The following is a 15,353-nucleotide window of genomic DNA, read 5'->3' as shown; positions in this document are numbered from 1 at the left end:
AGTAAGAAAGAGACCCCTTTCACAAGACCAAGAAAGGGAATACAGGCGTCGCTATCACCTGCCGACTTCGCAAATGGAAACAATGGGACGCTTAAGTCAGCTAAAAGAGTGGAATCCGAAAACATTAGTTTCACATTTGCCGCAGCTTCTATTGCAACTTATGTGTGTGTTTGAGTCAGTTTTTTAGCAATTTCCGGCCCATCAACCCATAAACTACCATATTCGCATTGCTAGTCACTATGCGGTGACGGTGCCGACGTTTGCGCATATCACACTTTTTTATGGTTTCTATTTCGCTTTTTTTACAATGTTTGTTGAACTCAAACACTTAAGTCATCAACGTCCATTTCTTTCGAGTAGTTCTGTATCTTCATACATGTTCGATGTCGAAATTCTATAGGAGTTGGTTTGGGCACCACTTTTGTAGCGAAAGCTACATTGGCCAAGAACTTGCGATTTCGCTGTGGCGGTGCTCGGAGGAGGCACAGAGACCGACCTTGAGCCGTTGCCTAGCAACTGCCGCAGCTGGCGGACGCCGCGCGCTCGTCGCGTCATCTGGCATGACGTCATACCGCGCGCCTCACCGCGGAGCCGCCGCCGCCGTTTGGTATGACGTCACACCGCTTGCCTCGTCGTTGCGCTCGCCTCCGCTCGCTTCGCCAGCTGTGTCGCATGCCTGATAACATGTCGGAGGATTGAAACAACACAGCTAGACAACCAGACTAATCTGGACTTGCAGTCAAGATTAACCAAGGCTAACCAACCTATGTCTTACCTTTCGCTACTTATATCCTGGCTTAGCCGATCTAAGTCGCTGCCAATTTTTTTATTGTCATTCTGGAGCCCTCCCCTACGGCACCTCTTTCTTTCTTCTTTCGCTTCCACCTTCCTCCCTTTCCTTACGGCGCGGCTCAGGTGTCCATCGAGATGCGAGACAGTGTGTTCTTTTCCTCAAAAACAAATTTCTCACTTAAATTTCACCTGCTCTACGCCGCACTTTAATTTGGATGCGCTTCTTGCAGGAAATCTTTTTAAAGCAGCTTGTAAAGATATAGTAATTAGGGTCCCTAGAAAGCGCTGAGTATAAAAGACTCATCCATGATTTTGAGTTCTTTTCTGTGGAGATCAGGATTAAATTTTCCCTCGCAAATGAGCCTCGGATTGTGCACAATTTTCGCAATTTCTCAGGACATTTGTTGGTGTTTCAGAGTGCGAGGAGGAGATCGGGTGCATGACTTCGTTCACCTTTATTATTTTTTTCCCCCGCAGCGAAGTGACGTGATCTATCGAGCGAAAGCTCTACTAAGTTAGTCCGAAGGAAAGTTTCGTTGCGTGTTGCCGGAGCGAGCGGAGTAGCCGGTGGTTAGCAACGCCGCTTCTGGCAAAATGCTCTGCGCCGGTGCTGGTGGCAAAATGATCTATTGCCCCCCCCCCCCCCCCTCCTCCCTACGTTTCACAAGGCAACCCTTAGAGGTCTGCCTTGAAAGGGCAAAGGACAGCTTTTGGAGGGCTATCCGCTTCAGGGTGTCGGTAATTATCCGGCGCTGGTCAGCAGCCGCAGAGCTGGCCTGGTGATTCTCCCAGTATAACTCCACCGTGTTCGGGGATAGAGGATGTGGGAAGGCAGCGAACGTGAGGGGGATGTAAAGAAAGTAACCCGGTTTCCCACAGGCCTCAGTGAAACAGCAGAAGCTAACACAGAATCCAACAACGCATTCTAACTTTCGAGTGCATTGACTGAAGGCTTGAAAACGCACGAATGTCGTTCTTCTGGAGGCTTCCACCACACCACGAGACATCTGAATCCTGGTCTTGTTTTTTTGTTTTTAAAGAGCGTTAGCTTCTACTCATAACGTTTCGAGATTTCGTGTAGTCTGCTGCCACCCTGAGATCACAGCACCATCTGTGGCAGCAACTAGAAAACAGCACATCATCTCGCATTGTGACTTGTAGCACCATCTACAATAGCATTGCAGAAATAACCACTTTCTGCGTGCTTTAATCTTATTCATATCAATTCTAGTAAACGAAACAGCTAACGCTCATTACTTCAGCGTCTTCCAGATGGTGGCGGCATTTTTCTTCTTGAAACGCTACGAGCATGGCGTTGTGGTCAGTGCAACGACGAATCATATATTTTGCTTCCGCATTGTTGTTCTTGAAACAGAAGGCCAAGTCCATGTAGGTATTGCGACTTGTCAAGATGGCATTCTTTGGTGTGAGCAGTGGTTATGGTGCTCGGTTGCTGACCCGAAAGACGCGGGTTTGATCCCGGTCGCGGCTGTTGGATTTCTATGAAGGCGAAATTCTAGAGGCCCGTGTACTGTGCGATGTCAGTGCACGTTAAAGAACCCCAGGTGGTCGAAATTTCCGGAGCCCTTCACTACCGCGTCTCTCACAGCCTGAGTCGCTTTGGGACGTTAAACCCCATAAAACCAAACCGAACCAATTTTTGACTAACTCTGCCTTGCAGCAGTTTGGGAAACTTAGTACAAACTCTTACGTTTTGGTTGAAATTATCAACCACAACGAATTTGTGGACATCACGAGGTCACGCGGCCTCTCTCGACCAATGACCGAATTTTGTGGCAATGAACGACCCATTTTGCTCCTGACGTGAACTCTAGTGCTTTCGCATTAAATGCATACATCGACACCGATATTTGGCACGAAACACAAAGGCTGTCCCACACTGGCATTCGCTTCAAAACGGTGGCAACCCGCCCTCTTCGGTCAGGACATCATGAGAGAGGGGGGGGGGGGGGGGGTAGATTTAACGCGATAGCGCTGGAGTTCACGTCAGGAGCAATATCCCCAGTCCGATGTCAGAAATTCGCTGATTGGTTGAGAGAGGCGAAGTGACCTAGTAACGTAATCACAACCTGCCCTGACGAGTCACCCTAATTGGTCGAGAGAGAGCATATCACACTGCGACGTCATCACAGCCTACCTACCACGGCAGATGGCAACCTGGCCGCTCGTTTGTACGCAACCTGCCCAACATGGCAGGTGGCAATTAAATTAATGTTTGATTGAAAGAGGTTACGTGACCTTTTGAGGTCATCTTTTGAGGTCATCACAACCTGCCCACCAGATTGTAAGCAACCTATTTTCTAGAAAGCAAGCAAAGAGCATTAGAGTTCACGTCAGGAGCGACCCGGGGCATTGTTGTATGTTCAAAGCATAGCAAATATCTGCTAGTGCAGCTAGCAGTCCGAATATGACGGTTGATGGACCGACCGCTGCAAAGAAATGGACGCAATCACACAGCTAGTATTTCAAATATAGCGGTTGATGTACCGACCGCTGCAAAGAAATGGACGCAGCCACACACAGAGGTTGCAACAGAAGCTTCGACAAATGTGAAATCTAATGCTATCTCATTCCACCCCTAAATGGACTTTTTCGGTGATAAATGCGTCTTTTGCTGCCGGACAAACACGGAAGTAATCAAAAAGAGTTAAGGAATCAATTTTTACTAGGGAGAATAATTGCACGGAGTTGTCCTCCATCGAACTGGATGGAGTAGTTGAGTGCCACCTTTTTCCTCTAGTCGTCTTTTCCGTCCACTCTACTGGCCTTAATTCGGTAACGCGTAGGGTCGCGAGCTGTCACCTGGTTCTTCTCAGGGAAGTTGAGGTTGATCATGGCCAGCAGCACTTCGGGATCTGGCAGGTATTCGCTGAAGTCGGCCGCTCCTTCTACTGTGGTGTACGAGGGCTCCCGCTCCTTCGAGGCGTTCTGATGAAGCGCGGCCGCTGCCAGTACCACGCGACGGTGCACGTGCTCCAGTCGCCGGGACAGGTCCTCGCGTCCGTACAACGCAGCGAGGAACTGCGAGTTGGCCACGCTCCTGCTGTCGGACAGCGACGTCTGCAGCCAGCCCGGCGAAAGCGTCAGCACCGTCCGGTTGGCGCGCCGAAGGTCCATTTCTGGGAGGAACTGCGCGCAGATCACGAAAACACGATTCGCGCCCTGAGTAGTCATTGGCATACACGCTTTAAAATAAATAAATAAAAAAATCAGAGGGAACACTTAAGCTCCGATATAAGGGTATGACGCGATAGTGTAATAGGTTAGTTCCCATATATGCTGAAGGTCATTTCCTACTTTACATTCATAAATCCCTGGCAGTCCTCATACCCCTCGTGGCGCAGTGGTGCAGCGGTTAAGCGATGCAGAAGGTCATTCTCTACTTTGCATTCATAAAGCGCGGTAAGTACTCATACCACCATCAGCGCAGTTCCCAGATCCTTGGGAGTCTTCATACCACTCCTGGCGCGGTGGTGCAGTGGTTAAGCGGATGCGCCACTGCCCTGCGATGGCAGGTGCTCCCAGCGGTGGGCCTTATGTGACCCAGGTTGCTCTTCCCAAGCGGCCAATGATTAATTTAACTGCCACCTGCCACGGTGGGCAGTTTGCTGACTACCGAATGGACATACTGTGATGACGCGGCATGGTCACGTGACCTGGGTGGCCCACCTGCCTCCTAGCTTGTTCTCTGCGGACCACCTGCCACAGCCATGGCCTTTATTTTTCTTTCACAACGCCGACGCCGACAACGTTTTCGAAGAACGCGGCCTTTAACGCTGTCCTGTTAATAATTAATGTCCACATTCTAGATGTGCATGTTGAAAAAAAGAAACGCTGTATTGGAGGACGACAAACTGCTCTCGACCGTGTGCGTGCCTTAACGTGAACAGAACCCAAAAAATTTCAGCCGTGTCAATATTTCGGCTTGTCGGTAGTGCGTAAAAGGATCGTAAAAGCGCTCAAAAGACGACGGCACAAAAAGTACGCGTCCATCTTTTGTGTCTCTGTCATTTAAACGTTTTTACAATCCTACAAGAAAAAAATTAAATAATCGATGTTTTATTTCAGTTTTATTGGAGAAAAGAGGAACTGATGCTGGCAAAAAAAAAAAAAGCGATGAAATCAATCGCTTGTCAGACATCACCCCCATCGAAATCTCGATGCGCAAGAATTTCTGCGTGGTCGCCCCAACAGGGTGTCAAACCCGCATCCTCGTGCTAAGCAGCAAATTGATAAACCCAGCCACGCAAACAAAAAATAGCAGCCAGACCGGAACTGAAGTCATTAACCGCAAAGTCATCAACTGCTTTTAACGCTACCGCACTGCCAACACATAATGTAATTGGGTGTCCCTGTGAATTTCTGTATGGGGTATCGTGGTTTTTAAAGCTGCAAGACCAGCGTAGCAAGCGTCTAATTTCAGTAGATTTAAGATAGCAAACGGCCCGATAGTAGAAACCGCGCCGAAGGGACGAGTAGGGGGGACGACTGCTGCATCTGCATCACTGCCGTTAAATTTATAACCTATTCTGGAGCATCCCAACTATAGTTCACATTAAGTTACTGAACGTTTAGCCATAACTGCAAGCCAGGTGGTGATTATTACTGTGAAATCACAGAAGCTTGCCACGGCTCTCCGCGTAACAATTTCTGCGCAATGTATACTATGTTTTCATATATTTTATTTCAGTCTTAATACTGCAAGATCAAGAAAACTAATAGGTCCAGGATCTTTTTGCCATTTTTTTTTAGTATTGATGTATTGATATCATTCGAATGCTTGTTTTATGTGTTATCAAGATTAGCTCGTCTGCTAATTTTATTCAAATAAAGCAACATTGTTTTCATATTCATTTCACTTATAGCTTTCGCGTATCAGGTAAAAACGGCGTGTTAGCTAATGGTACCTCGGCAAATAATTGAAAGCAGTTAAGATCCATCTGGCCTACTGTGGGAATCAATCTATCCTTCCCGTCCAGGATACAAAGTCTGTGGGCTCTAAGTTAAGCAAGGACAAAAAAAAAATGAAATTTTTCTGGTGTGTTTTGTTATGTTAGTCGTATTCTATTACACGTTGCCGAGAGATATTTCACCCCCTAGCCACAAATAGCATACTTCACTGCTGCTGCAGCGCTGACTATCCGTGTGCAACGACGCACAAGCCCCCGAGAGGGATAAGGCATTTCGACATACGGACCGCGATTTCCACACATCTCTAAGGCCCCTGGAGCTTATAAACAGCCACTTGAAATGTTTTATAACGCAATGCGCTGGAAGCGGCTAACAAAGAGCCATAAATGAGGTAGGATATTGATGAAGACTGTCAGTTACATAAGCAGTCGTATGTCGAAGCCCAGTAGCTATTAAACATAGCCACTCCGTTTTACGCAGAAGGAATATTTGCGTCTGAGAAAGTCTAACAGTGAACGTTAATCCCGCAATGTGCATGCCGCTGACCTCTTTGAAATGCGCTTGAGACAGCTCATGATTGATAATTTTCAGTTCTGTTTCTAAATATGATCAATCAATCAATCAATCAATCAATTAATCAATCAATCAATCAATCAATCAGGTTTATTTTCACATCAAGGATGTGGGGAGCGGGGACAAAAAGCCTATAGAGGCTTGACGGAGGTCCCCGCCCCCTACAGCAACTACATTGTGCACAAAAACTCACAATCACACAACGGTACATTATATGTTATGCCTGTGACATATTTAAAACAAAAGCACATTGTATCGAAAATGAACACGTTCAGGGCATCAAAAAACACATAACCATCAAACATATCACGTAAAGAGGGAAGGCATAAAAGCAGGCTGAGTTAGTACACTAAAGAAAGAAACTATATGCTGTTACTCTTCACTAATGACAGTTTTTCACAAATTGTTTAAAATGGACGGGATATTGTAGGACAGCATTTGTCTGCCGTAGTTAGTTCGCGTTCGCGGTAAATACCAGTTGTCTCCGATGCGCGTATTGCAGGGGCGTTCTCTGCATGTTAGTCTAGACAAATCAGCGAGGAATGCAGTTCCTTGATTAATATTTGATGTGTACTTTTTGCGCAGCAGGACAGAGTACAATTGCACAATAGGTACAATGTGTAATGCCTCAAAGACAGGTTTGGTGTGTGCATCATTTGGAATGTTGTTAATTGCACGAACTGCTTTTTTCTGTAGTACATGGAGTTTTGTAATATTGGAGACAGTGGTTGTACCCCAGACTAAGAAACAATAAGTTATAACACTGGTGAACAAAGAGTCGTACAAAAGTTTTTTTTATGGATTGTGGAAAGTAGTACCGAAACTTGGAGAGGATACCTACTACTCTTGAAATTTTGGCAGCTGTATTATCAACATGAACATCCCAAGATAAGTTCTCGTGGAATGTGACACCAAGGCTTTTAACGGAAGAGGAGACGTGTATTTTTGATGAACCGAGTGATAACGTTAACTCAGAAACAGACTTATTACGGGGTCTAAAAAGCACAGCTTTTGTTTTGCTTATATTGATATTCAGCGAATTGGAAAGTGACCAGTGGTGTAGCGAACGTAGGCACCTCGTAGCATTTACTTCCAGACTCGATACACATGGTGCCCTGAAAAATAGGCTGGTGTCATCAGCGTAGATAACAAAAGTTGTGTTAGGGTCAATGTTTACAATATCATTAATGTAGAGATTAAAAAGTAGCGGTCCAAGTATGCTACCCTGGGGTACGCCGGCAGCAATATGCTTGGGGTCAGATAGTGTGTTATCAATCACAACCTGCTGAAATCGGGCCTCTAAATATGATTTAATGATACTATAAAAACAACCTCGGAAGCCATATCTGTCTAGTTTTAGTAATAAGGTTTCGTGATTAACGCGATCGAATGCCTTAGAAAAATCTATAAAAATGCCTAGTGTTAGTTCTTTGTGTTCGAAAGATTCTAAAATCAGCTCCTTCTGTGTAAGAAGAGCGGTCTCAGTGGAGTGTAATTTCCTAAATCCATGCTGACTGGGTGTGATCAACTTATGATTTTCGCAAAAACCTAGAATCCTGCTATGTAACAGCTTTTCTAAACATTTGGAAAATAACGGGAGTATAGATATCGGACGGTAATTGGATAAATTGTTAGTATCCCCTCCTTTATGAATTACGATGACCCTCGCAGTTTGCATTCTACTAGGAAAGGTGCCCTGGGCGAAACAGCAGTTAAAGACATGGTCTAACATAGGACAAAGGACATCAATTACATGTTTGAACGGTTGGATCTGGAACCCATCCACGTCCTTCGACTTGCTATTTTTGAGGCTATTAAAGCATCGCATAATCTCGTTTTGGTCTGTTGGAGCGAGGAAAGCGGTAAACGAGTTCGATTGACCAAGATATCTCATGCAAGTAGGGTCATGAATAGTATGCGCAACAGACACAAAGAAATCGTTAAAAGAATCAGCCAGCTTTTTTCCTGATAACGTCTCATCATCTATCATGACTTCCAGTTCATTAATGCTCTTGGATGGGTTAATAATGGTATTAAGTTGTTTCCATACTTTATCACTTCGCTTCAGAACATCCTTGTTGAATAGACTATGGAAGTACTCTTTCTTTGCCTGACGCAGAAATGATGTCACCTTGTTTCTGTACGCCTTAAATATAAGAAAGTCATCAGTGCTTCTATTCTTAATGAAACAATTATAAAGGTAGTTTTTGTGTTTTATCATCTTTAAACATTCTTTGTTTATCCATGGCTTGCGAGCACTCTTTGGTTTTCTGGTGCTTCGATATGGGAAGCATTCAATATATACCGGTTTTATGATGCTTATAAATATATCATATGCTTTGTCAGGATCTGTAACCTCATAAACTGGACTCCAGTCTATTTGCTCAAGTCTAGACCGAAAGTGTGTCAAGGTATCATTATTCACTAACTGTCGCTGTTGTTGAGTAGTTTTATTGGACTTTGTTATACGACTATCTATGAAGTAAAAAATTGGTAGGTGATCACTAACTTGGCCAGAGATAACGCCAGACACGATTGACTTGTCATGCAAATTTGTAATGAAAGCATCTATTGAAGTTGCGGTCGATGTGGACAGGCGCGTTGGATCAATGATGGCATTAATGAAACCGTTACAGTCTAACAGGTTATTTATTTGACGCTGCTGAGTTGAGGGTGTAGAAAAGTCTATGTTGATGTCGCCGCCAAGGACTAAGTAAAATCTGTTTTCTGTTATCCATGTTAAAAAAGTGTCAAGAAATGAAAGAAAGTTTGGGATGCTACCACATGGAGGTCTGTACAAAACAGAAAAAAAATGTTCTGCCCAGCCTTTAGAGAAAGTATTTCAAAATCTTCACAGGATTTAGTAAAGTCAGGAAGAACTGAACACCGAACGGATTCCTTTGCAGCTATCATTACTCCACCGCCTTTTTTATTTGGGCGGTTTAGCACGTATGAGTTATAATGCGGCATGATAAGGGCTTCATGATCAGTTCGGTACCAGGTCTCAGTGAAAAATATTATGTCAAACTCGAAATCAAACAAGCCAAGAAATGCGATTATTTCATCTTCTTTACTGCGCAGAGATTGTGCGTTAAGATGAAAGAATGACGTTACTTTTTTGTTTTTTGCAAAAAGGCTATTGATATCTGCAGGTAGAAAGAACTGGGAAGGCATGCCTAATCAAAAGGGAAATCTCAGTAGGCGCACGAAATCTTCAGGCTATCTTTTCCAGGTCATTGACGCAATCGATCCGGACCACTGACAAAGCTACATCCTTCTTAGCAAAGATGCGGCCATTCCTCGTCCACGCAAACTTCCATTGCTTATCTTTCTTACGAGCAACAGTGAGTCCCATCAGCTTCTTGAGTGAAGGGCACAGGTGCTCATTTATATAGACAGGATTTGCATCTCCATCAGGGTGCCCAAGATCGCTTGCGGTAATTCTTTGTTTTCTGGCTTTTTCAAGGAAGGCGTCGCGTTTTGAGCGTTTCTGAAACTGTAGCACTATGTTCTGGCACGAAGAGTTTTTAGTAGGCACACGGTGGCACACTTCAATGTCGTCGGATGTCACGGGTACATTCAAAACTTCCCCGATCCTCTCAATAACCTCAGGAAGGTTTTCCTTCTCGGTTACCGGCAGGCCAGTGATCTCTACGTTTCGGTTCCTGGAATATTGTTCCAAGCTGTTGAGCCTTAGTTCATAGTCCGACACTTGTCTTTGTAGCGCATCACGGTCAGAGGTCAACGCGGCATTTTCAGCCCTTAAGGATTTGTTTTCTGCCTTCAGCGCAGCACACTCAGTGACCATGTCATCGTATTGCTTGCTACAGTAATCTATACTCTGTGAAACTTCTCGCAGCTCCTTCCTCAAGTCACGTTCAAGAACGCTTCGCAATGCCGCAATGTCTTTCGCAAGTTCTTTTCTTAATTCATCCCGTAATTTCTCAAGTTCGCTAGGCATGGTTCACAGCAGATGACGGAAAAAAAAAAAGAAAAAAGAAACGATGCACACTTGGAAGCACCAATGAAAAATACACTACTCTCGCGCTAAGAGGGTTTACGATTGTACAAAGAAATACGTGCAGAGCATGAAACTATTTGGCAGCAGTGCAAACATACAAAAACCACGGACAGAGTGCCTAGAAAGATTCAGCTTACCTGCAAAGTGCAGGAAACGTTAGTGACTGTGTCAAGATGTGCACTGCTGCCAAACTAGGGTGCCGTACGACGTGCTGCAGCTATTTAACGGTGATCCAGGTGGCGGGTCAGCAGTTGGCGCAGGCGCAGGAGCCACCGATAGGTCCTCGATCCTTCAGGGCGGTGACTCAGATCTGGCGCGTGTCCGGTTACGGCGAACAGCTGATCCCGGGAACTTGGGTCGATGAAATGCCGGATTTGTAGCTGCAAAGTGCAGGAAACGTTAGTGACTGTGTCAAGATGTGCACTGCTGCCAAACTAGGGTGCCGTACGACGTGCTGCAGCTATTTAACGGTGATCCAGGTGGCGGGTCAGCAGTTGGCGCAGGCGCAGGAGCCACCGATAGGTCCTCGATCCTTCAGGGCGGTGACTCAGATCTGGCGCGTGTCCGGTTACGGCGAACAGCTGATCCCGGGAACTTGGGTCGATGAAATGCCGGATTTGTAGCTGCAAAGTGCAGGAAACGTTAGTGACTGTGTCAAGATGTGCACTGCTGCCAAACATAATGCTTAGCTAATGCATACGTTAACGAAGGATTACTCTGGAGACTATGAACCCTGTTTGCAAAGGACGCTTAGTACACTTGTTTATTTGCCTGTTTTGACTGCACCACAGTTTTCGCTTTAAGTGCCCTCCTTCAAAAAAAGTGACAGAATTCAACAAATATTACGTAGGTTCGCAAATTCATCTTGAGACATACATATTGTTGGACATATATACTATTTATCGTTGAACCTTTATATAGTTAGGGAGGCAGCATACAGCGCTCTGTGGTGTCTCCCTGTCAGTGTTTGTTGTCGCGCTGTGTGAACGCAAGCACAAAATACCAACTGCCTCAGCAATTCGTTTTGAGCTGCCCCGTCAGGTTCAGACAGATGATGGTTGTTCGTTTTATTTTACTGCCGTTGCTTTCAAACCGCAGCTAGATAGAGTACCAAAATAAAAAGAAAGTTTCGCCAACTCTTTCTTCTTCGGCCTCAGAGTCAAATAAATAAATGAGATAAGCGCTTCGAGCATCCGCTAGCATACGTGTCATGTCATACCAACGTCTCCGCAACAGGAGAAGGAGCAAAATGAATGACTTCAACTTTGCCCCAAGACAGCATGCGAAATGCCAAACAGCCAGCGCACGCAAAACAAAATCCACACCGGAGTTCACATCTCCCCTTGCATAATTTTCTCACCTCGCGCCAAAAAGTAAGATTTCAAAACCTGCCTTCTTCTTTTTCATTACTTTCTGCAGCCTTCTGGGTTCAAGAAAGTGGCTTGCACAAAAGCATGCGTTATCATTCTTCGGCCGCCGAGCAATAAAAGCGCGAAAGACAGAATTACAGCGCACACAGAACAATCCTCGGTGAACTCGGGGCGTCATATATGCCGGGCCAACGTCCTCAATTTCGCAACGGTGGAGTGCAGTGCGCGCGAATAATCCAACGCGGCGTTTCACTTCCACCGGAGAAGCTTTCAGCGTGAACGCGCCGCCGACGCCGAGGGCGAACTGAAGAAAACAGGTGAAGTGCGCGGACAGCTCCAGACCGAGGAAGCGCGTCGGCGCAGTTAATAACTGATTAGCATACAATATTAATTTCGACCTCAACGTTTGCGGTGGACGCACGAGCGATTCTGAAGCGGGAAAGCGCAGAACCCAAAAAATTAGGACGCCCCTTGAGGGCGGTCTGAACACGCCTGCCGATTCTGCGATCACTCTTCGTGAAACAGTTCCTGCTTCGTAAATGGCCAGCTGATTGAAGGTCTTTTGAGTGCGTGGTAATTTAGAGGCACACGTGTGGCAATGAGTTTCTTTTTATTTAGTTCTTGCAGCACGAAGTTCAGGTGTGAAACGTGCAGCGGTTTCTTTAACTATAAGAAGCACCATTCTCTTTTTGTCTCGGCCCTCAGGTATTGAATTCTGCATGTAATGTTGATTTTCCTTCTTTCATTTCCAAGTCAATTAGCGCTACATGTGGGCCGTTATTGGAACTCCACCAAGTAGTATCCGTAAATCGCTGCATGTAAGAAAATGGGAAAAACCAAATGTAGTAACAGTTCCTTGTATAAGGCTCTTACCGTCAGCTTAGACCAGTCATTTCGTATCGTCCGAAATGAATTGAGCGGTTCGCCAAAGAAGAAATAATTTTTTCCTGTATTTAAGCTCGAAATTTTCTGAACACTATCAGACACGCATTTTGGTTGATTCATTAACAAATTTTCACACAATTTGTAACAAGAAAAAGCAAATTCTAACTCTTAGTCAAATAGCGACAATTAAGCTCGTATATAGGCACCTAAGAAGGCTCGCAACACTTGCACATTTCTACCATATTCAGCTTCCAGGCTATAGTGGCAGCATATATCGATGCGACACCTTACAATATCTAGACTGTCCTACATAGCCCTGCCACAAGTCGTGCTTAAGCTGGGCTTCAGCAGGAGTCATATCTATTACATGATATAATTTACGAGCTTCGGTACCAAAAGGTAAGCCTTTGTAAAACAATCCACGATTATGCCTGCTCAAGTGCTTTCGGTAACAGCATGAAATTTCTGCGCTATCTTCTGGACACACAAATATCCGCTTACTACCTCCGCCTCTCAAATCAGTTGTGTACAAATTATTTTGAAAATGCCACGTTAATAGGAAACCTGTGCTACCCATGTGGCAGTGCAATTGTTCCATTTGGCGACTAAAAACTGCTGCCGTTAGCCACTTCGGTCGCCACAAACGCGACAGCACATTCTGAACGATTAGAGGCCGGCGTTTGGATGATAGCATTCACTGCCTAGCTTTCCTCGGCGTAGCCCAGATAGCTGACGCATGGCACGTGTGGCTTTGACAAAGCGAGGTAGCTCACGCCAATAAGCGCTTGAAGGTGGCGTGAAAAAGCGCTACGAGTGCACCAAAAACTGCTGCTTCTATCGTTATGCTGTGTGTTACGGCGCTTCAATCGACACGGTAAACTTCAGCGCAGGTTCCCTATACAAGGCGGGGACTTAAACGCATGCAAGGAACCTCTTCTTTTTACTGTGTTAGCAGAAGGAGGACCATACCGCAAAATGCCGGCGCCGGAGTCTGTTCAAGGCTAGAGCCAACAAGCAAAAGGAGGAATGCATGCGCGGCTAGTTGATTGCACGTGAGCATGACGCACTTCGTCACGACTGATCCACCAGATCGCGCCACCGGATCACGTGTGCGTTGTGCCACGTCATCGGCGGCAGGCTCTGACACGCGGGGACGTTTCTAAACGAAGGAAACAGGCAATTGAAAAATTCCGATTTGCAATGGAAGGCGATGAACACGGCCACTGATGACTTAAGACGATTAAGATGAACTCGGATGATTGTCGCTGAAATGCCATGGCCCGGCGAGAGTGACCGGCAGGGGGCCGTCCTCACAGCCCACCGATGAAAAGGCACCTCCCGAAACACAGCTGGTAAAAATGCGTCTCCAATAGAAACAGAGGAGCCTGGCACCCTTAAGTAAAACTGTACCTTCGGTACAGTTTTCCAAGAACGGAGCAGATGCGCTAGTCACTAGCGTATCATTAGAATTTTATATTTTTTTCTATATTATAGCATCCACTCAAATAAATCAACTAATATATTTTCTTCACTTCGCGACCACAAGCCAGCTAACGCAGGGTCATTCATGCTGCAAACTCGTAACCATGCTGCGAATTTTTCTTTTTTCACCAAAAGAAAAATGCGCAGATAAGTCTATATGGTCTGTCTCAGCGCAGTTTTGTACGATGAGTATACTGCCAGATGTAATCTGTCAATAAAAAAACAAGCAGAGCGGAACCTCCTGTTTCCCCCCCCCCCCCCCCCCCCCCCCAAAAAAAAAGCGAACTGTTGTCTCCATGATCTGCTGACCTGTGTCTTGTAAAGTTAAACTGCGCAAAGTGGCTTAGATATACACGTGAAGCCATACACTTGGTATATACTAGACAATGAAAAAACGCTCATGGACATGAACAGTCTTAGCCCCGTCACTTGAGAAGACCAATCAACATAGCACCTTCAACAACTTCCGGGCATAGTTCTAACGAATTAAGTATCACTACTGAGCCTACAAAACATGCTGTGACGATGGTTCGACTGCTCTTTCTTCAGTGTGTCCTTACTTCGTTGCTCTTGTTCGAGGATGGTGCCAGGAACAGTTTAACCTTACACTCATCGTCGCATCAATTTACTCTATCTTCAGTGGACAGCGACACACTCTGGCTATGGAAGCGCGTGTATACGCACGTGGAAGAAGAGGGGCAGACCCATGTTCAGCGACAGAGCGAGGAAGAGCTGCAGGAAGTTGAAGGTGCGCGTCCGGCTGGCGACCGCCTTGAGCGCCGGCCAGTCGACGCCCATCGTGTGCAACAGCTGCGCCACCACGCTGCTGTGGTCGTGCTCGGACTCGTGCTCGCCGAGGCAGATGGCCAGCGCGCGCCCCACCTTCTCCGGCGCCGTCATGTTGACCGCGTCGGTGTCCAGCGCCACCACACGCCTCAGCGCCGCCACCCGGATACGGTTGTCCAACAGGTGAAACTGGTGAGCCAGCTGAGGGAAGGTGCGGGCCCAGCGGCCGCACACAAACCTGCGGGCAGGGACCGTTTTGCCTACCGTTCCAAAGTGGCTGGGTTAAGTAACTTCTGCATGTGAAATCCGCGCTTCCACGCCTTTGCGTCTGTCGGGGGAGCCGCGTGGCCGAAGATGCGAGCACGCGCGAGTGCGTTGCCGAGGTCTGCATACATGTCAGATACTGGAACAGGAGCCAAGCACGCATCCGAGGCGTCACGTAGGACTGCACTAATTAGAGAACGTGGTTCCTGCGACTTGGCGAGTACTCGTATATCGTATAAAACAAAGCT

General features: G+C 46.2%; 1 protein-coding gene across 1 annotated transcript in view; it reads right to left on the bottom strand.

The window, feature by feature from the left end:
- The window catches only part of LOC149341533 (uncharacterized), a 35,975-nt gene extending 20,879 nt beyond the window's left edge, over nucleotides 1–15,096 (bottom strand). The window contains exons 1-2 of the mRNA XM_089541986.1: nucleotides 14,740–15,096; nucleotides 3,616–3,942 (exon numbers count right to left, since the gene is read on the bottom strand). Of these exons, the coding sequence (XP_089398112.1) occupies nucleotides 3,616–3,942; nucleotides 14,740–14,955 (543 nt within the window). The 5' untranslated portion in view covers nucleotides 14,956–15,096. The remainder of the gene's footprint in view (nucleotides 1–3,615; nucleotides 3,943–14,739) is intronic.
- Nucleotides 15,097–15,353: the final 257 nt, after the last annotated feature.

This window comes from Amblyomma mixtum, chromosome 5 (assembly GCF_055824585.1).
Source record: "Amblyomma mixtum isolate Tamu chromosome 5, ASM5582458v1, whole genome shotgun sequence".
Lineage (NCBI taxonomy): Eukaryota > Metazoa > Arthropoda > Arachnida > Ixodida > Ixodidae > Amblyomma > Amblyomma mixtum.
The sequence above is the reverse complement of the archived record's forward strand: the minus strand, read 5'-3'. Positions and strand labels throughout refer to the sequence as shown.